The sequence below is a fragment of the Diadema antillarum genome, unplaced genomic scaffold, assembly GCF_040938485.1.
Source record: "Diadema antillarum isolate AM-2024a unplaced genomic scaffold, OU_Dant_1.0 scf00000017, whole genome shotgun sequence".
In the NCBI taxonomy this organism is placed as follows: Eukaryota; Metazoa; Echinodermata; class Echinoidea; order Diadematoida; family Diadematidae; genus Diadema; species Diadema antillarum.
This window is the reverse complement of record NW_027270906.1, coordinates 5,101,616-5,107,615: the sequence shown is the minus strand read 5'-3', so window position 1 is coordinate 5,107,615 and position 6,000 is coordinate 5,101,616. Positions and strand designations below refer to the sequence as shown.

Here is a 6,000-nt window from a genome sequence, read left to right as displayed (position 1 = left end):
TTTGGAATTTGACAATAATAATGCAGTTATTATATAAGATGTCACTATCTAAACTTACAGATAGACCAACATGCTAAAGCACACAGGGTGAAATACAACTTGAATGAACTCATGTCAACCTCATTAGCAGTCTTCTCAGGGCGTTTAAAGCAGTCTACAGGAGCAGGCTTCATGAGGCAAAGATTTCAAGGAAACGCCTTCTTCTGTAAACGCTCCGAAAACAATTACCGGTAGGGCCTACAGACATCTCCTTTTATCACTAACAATCTTTGCGTGCGCAGATTGCGTGGGTATTAGTTTGTGGTGCTTTCGCCTAAAAGGAGAAGAAGTGTATAAATTAACAATGCCAAAGACTGTTTACACTAAACCCCACAGCCACGCAACCATCACTTTTTCTTTTTTTTAAGCAAGTAAAACACACACACACACACAAACGGACAAAAACACGAAAACAGCCACTGGGTGGGCAGATTTGTCATTGTCTGCTTTCAACGTTTGGGCTTTAAAGCCACCTTAGTCATAGGCATCCGTAATTCGTCGGCCTCTTCAACGTGTTTACAATTAGCGAGCCTCTGGCCGAATTACCGTGATAAGAGATATAAATCCTGCACCTTTTCTCGGATTTCTGCAACTGCGTTGAAACTTCCTGATCTGCTATGAATTCTTCTAGGTGACTAAGACAGTTAGAAGAGTTCCTGAGATCAACTGACCATTTTTCGCGAGATGGCAAGTGTTAATTCAGCCGAATACGTGAGTATAGTAGCCAACCGGCAAAATATGAGACCCCCGACATGGGTGATTTGGGTACGTCCGTGAGCATAGGCAATCAATGCAGTCTAGTCTAGACCTACATCGCGGATACGGCTGTGTCCCGATGTAGGATCATGTATGTATGGGGCTTGTGCCCCATAGTAGTCCTACGTGACGCTACAGACAGCGTACGTTCAGATTAGCAGATATTGAGTATTATGCGTTCTTTATGTCAACTACTAATAATGTTAACAGGGTCAGAATTATGAAATTATTTTCATATGTTAGGCTCCTCCGGTTGTTTGTTTTTCCAGCAAGGTGTGTGTGTGTGTGACGTGTGTGTGTCCAACAACTGAATCATACCATGGATGGCATACGCATAGCATGTTCCACATAGTCATAAGGCCTAGGGTCCATGTCCATTCATGACATGAAGTTATGAACATGATACCATGATGAAGAATGATTGATATGACAATGTGATGTGGAAGATTGAGGCATAGAGAAAAAAAGATGAGAGAGCCAGTGAATTTAGAGAATAATTTGTCTGTGTCAATACTTTGGTAGATCTACACAACACAGAGTCTCTGAGAAGTCTACACACAAGTCATGTAGTTTGACCGAAAGATTGGTCTGTATTTTGTCGCTGGGGATATGTTCCGCGGAGACTACCGTGTAAACTTTATGTTTGGCTTCATGGAATCCCCTCCCCCTCCTCGCCTTAAAAGCAAAAAATGATAAAAGACTCCTCCGGACAGACAAAGTTTTCTGTCCAACATGTTATTGTAGGCTACTATTGTAGTGTGCATCGAGAGCCCTACGTAAAGTGAGTTGTGGATCTGCACTTGTGACTCCTGTTTGATTTAGGAGGTTGTTTTTTTTTTTTTTTTAGGGGGGGGTTCACTCACATTTTTCGGCAAGACTTCTGTATGTCTCCTCCTCCTCCCCCCCCCCCCCCCCCCACTAATAATGATGTACCCACCACTTTCCGAATGGGTGTTCATCCCATCCATGCATGTTTGATATCATGTGACTTTATAAGCTTGGATGATATGGAGTTGTATGGCAAAATTACATGTAATTGGGGGGGGGGGGGGAACATCCGGACATTGTACACAAGAAAGTCCATGTAGTATCTCATTTCTAAATCCTGATGTTCACAGCACTTTGTGATGCTGAAATATTTTTGTTTCACAGGAGAGTTCCAGAAAGACTGAAGGCTTTTTGTTACTCCTGTTTATTTTTTTTCCCTAGGGAGACTTTCCTGTCATGACTCAAATCATGTACATTGTATGTAACTCTTGATACCTGGCACAGTATTTGGGGGACCCAGTTCAGATACATCTAAGATAGTTCAAGTACTATTCCTACGACCTGCTGGGTTGTAGCAGAGTGTATTGTATTTCCAGATGCTTATCTTTGTTGCTCTGAATTCTATATAATACTCAAAGGATGAAATTTTGAGTGAATCATAACACAACAAAGTCCTGAAAATTATGAATTTGGCAAAATTATATGAATTATTTACTCCGATATGTGGAAAATATCCTTCAGGTTAACCCTTCTACAAAAAAAAAAAAACAAAACAAAACAAAAAAATTATTACAGGTAGCGTGATGCAAAATTTAAATCACATTACAATTCTGGACACAATTTTTGTGATGGAATAATCAATGTCTTTCATATCTGGAATCTTGCACCAGAATCACTGTTCACACCCACGACACATGGTAGACATTTGTACTGAGCAGACGACAAAGAGAAAAATGGCAAATGAGGCTCAAATTCTGTATGTATGGTAAAAGGTCTAACATGAACATTTTGAACAATTGACGCAATAAAATCTTGTTGTAAATGTTTAAAATCAACATCTTCTAAATCTGAGGTGAAATGTGAATTTCTTAGCATTTCTACATTTTAATTTTGTGGCACATTTTTGGTGATTTTGGCTGATACAATGCTCAGTAAAGCTAGTCTACGGAGTCCTGCACGTGCAGAATGCCATTATTGTGCATTATTATGCATGGCCATTATTATGCCATACAGTTGTAAGTTACCTGGTTGAAGGACAGTAACATACAGTACAGTACATTAACAAATCTATTCACTATTTACGAAAATATTCAATATACATTGGATAGGAGGGGAAAATGTTAGCTACAAGTACAGGATCACATTGTGGTCATTGTTTTACCTTGCATGATGTCATTGGAATCTAATACCCCTGCTTATTGACATTTTAAAGTTACAGTATACCCTGGTATGATGTCATTAAAGTCATATCCTTTATGATGTCATTGAAGTCATACATATGTACAATTGTACTTTTCATGATGTCCTCAAAGTTAAGTATAGACCTGTAGCTGGTACAATTTTATTGGCATTGGTGCTGAGGCCATCAAAGTCATATCTTTCATGATGTCATTAAAGCCAAATAATAACCTGTATGGTGGCATCGATACAGAACACTCGCCATTACTTGTAGATTATACAGGGCCATCTGTGATGTTGGCATCAAGAACATCATCTTCAAAGTCACTTTCTTTGTGGTGTAATGGGAAGTATACCCAGCTGGCAACTTACTTTATTATTAAAAGTTAAATGGTCTGTGCTTGGATCCATTGAGACCACTCCTATTGCCTTGCCTTTGAGTTTTCAAAGCCATGCTTTCATGATGTGCATAACCCATACCATTTGTGATGTCAAGGAGGTTTAATTTTATTGCCACTTGGTCTAATATCAGATGGTTTACTCAGTTCACCTAACACCACTACGGCTAAATTCATTTGGTCTACCATGAATTACGTCTTATGCCCGTGTGGTCTAATCCTCACTTGGTCTAATGCAGGGACTCCAACTCTCCCGCTCTCGATGGGAGGTCTCCCGCCGAAAGTCCATTTTTGCAGAATCTCCCGTTCTCCCGCTTTTAAGAGATTTAATTTCTCCCGCTTGAAATGATTTCTTACTTAATTCCATTACATGTTGAAAAATAAGCCTTAGATAGCACGAGAGAGCATCTAGAACCCTAGACCGCAAGGAACTTCGTGCTCGTGATGTGCGCTTCGCGCACATCAAGTTGGAGTCTCCCGTTTGCTAGGGGTTTGAGGCGGGAGAATCTCCCGATCAGAAGGTGCTTAGGGTTGGAGTCTCTGCTAATGCCCAGTTTGGCTAATTATCGTTTCGTCTAATGACCAGATGGTCTAATCGCAATTTTGTCTTTGGATTTTCCCCCACTTTGTCTTAAGTATGAATGGTGGGTATTAGACGAAATGGGCATAGCCCATCTGGAAGTAGACCAACTAGTAATGAGGCTAAGTGGCAATTAGATGAAATGGTCATTAGACTCACTGGTTGTAGACAAAACGGGATTGGACCATGTGGGTTAAGATTAAATTGTTATTAGACAAAGTAGGAGTAGACCAAATAATAGATTCCCGTCAAGAAAGCCTTTAAATACCTTGCGTTGTGACATCATTGAAACTTTTCCCTGCATTGTCTCACCAAACCCCAAAGGATCCTTGGATGTCTTGATGCCATCATCTCTCTGGTGGTATCGGCATCACTGCTCAAGGTTGTCTGCAAGGCACAAAGTCAATGTTAAAGCCATGTCCGCCATGATGTCTTCAAAACTTTGCCTACTTCCAGTTTCCACTACTTATATCTAATCATCCAAGCTGAACGTCCTATGACATCAAGTTATGTAGAAGGCATATTATCATGTGTAGCTACCCTCCCCCAAAACAACAACAACAACAAACAAACAAACAAACAAACAACAACAACAACAACAAACAAAATACAAAACTACTACTGTTCTTGAAGCCAGTGAAGCCAGTGCTGTATCTATAGCACAATTTCCTCAAAACCTTGCCTTCATGATATCATCAGAGCCATACTCTGCATCATGGTCCTTATATTTACAGTTGAAAACTCTGATCAAAGTCATAAAAAAAAAACAACTTCAAGATGCTGTCAAAGCCATACTGGTACTGCATCATTTACTGTATGAAGGCTTGCATGTACAATTGTATGCTAAATAAATGCTGTTCATACTGCCACCCTGTATGGAGTCATTGAATATGATGTGAAATTTCCTCATGATATTTTCATGGTTTACGTAGTGCAGTCAAAGTAATGGGTCATAATGATGATTCTCCTGGATATAGTCTTTGACGGTGTACTGTACCTTGTCTCATCAAAGACATATTCCTGATGTTACTGCAGGGCTGCACACTTACCCATTTTTTCTACTAGTCCGACCTGTCTGTCGGACCAGTAGGTATCCCAGTTTTTCCATGTTTTACTGGTCCATCCCCGAAAAAGTTACTGGTCCAACAGTGATTTTTACTGGTCAGGGACCGTCGGACCAGTGCCAGTGTGCAGCATTGGTTACTGTCATTAAAAAGACCTTCAACTTGTATGAAGTCTTTGAAGTATTTGAAGGCATGTCCTTGGGTCAGTCATCAAAGAGACATGCACTCCAGAATGATATCACCAGAGTTGAATCCCTTCTATGACATCATTGATATCATGACCCTGAGTGGTTATCATGATGTCATCAGAGCCATGCCTTGCAAGCTATCAATGAAGGCATGCAATAGTGAATACATTGCTTGATGTCCTTGATGTTATACATTTCATGTGTACAATAGGATATGTACAAATTGTACATGGTGTAGAAGAGGTGTTCCCCTCCGGCTCCCATTTTTCTTTGGAGGGTGGGAGGTGGGGGAGGAGAGCAGAGCATAAAAATGAAGTGCTACCTTCCTACTTCTTGAATTACCTACACCTACGGTGTAAGCACTTTCAAGAACCCAGTATGGTTTACAAACTAGTTTTATTATGCGTCTGTCTGCTACCTTTTGCTGCTAAAGCTTCCAAATGTGTGCCTATTTCATCCCTTGGTGAGACCTGTTGTCATGTCAACATGTAATGCAGCATAAAGCAAAAGAAAGGTCTCTGATTTCTGTCATTTTTTTTCTGTCATAGAGAAAAGACCTCATGCACAATTTCCAGCAGACTTTAGTTTGTCAGTGTGTGTGGTTTGACACATGACTTGATTTATAAAAAATTGTGAAATATTAATGATAATATGTTTATTTATTTCTAAACAAATTATCTTTGTATACCATGTACAGTGATTTTTTTTCTTGTACAAAATAGACAGTCTATTCTATTCAATGCAATTTAAAATGTTAATGCTGCTGCAGTGGGGAGTAAGTACTTGTACTTGGAAGAACATGGTCAGCT

At 39.8% G+C, this 6,000-nt stretch overlaps 1 protein-coding gene across 1 annotated transcript in view; it reads left to right on the top strand.

Moving 5' to 3' along the window:
* Nucleotides 1–571: 571 nt before the first annotated feature.
* Nucleotides 572–6,000, top strand: part of LOC139727416 (3-phosphoinositide-dependent protein kinase 1-like) — a 56,784-nt gene continuing 51,355 nt past the window's right edge. Inside the window, exon 1 of the mRNA XM_071638373.1 lies at nt 572–750. Within this exon, the coding sequence (XP_071494474.1) occupies nt 724–750 (27 nt within the window). The 5' untranslated portion in view covers nt 572–723. The remainder of the gene's footprint in view (nt 751–6,000) is intronic.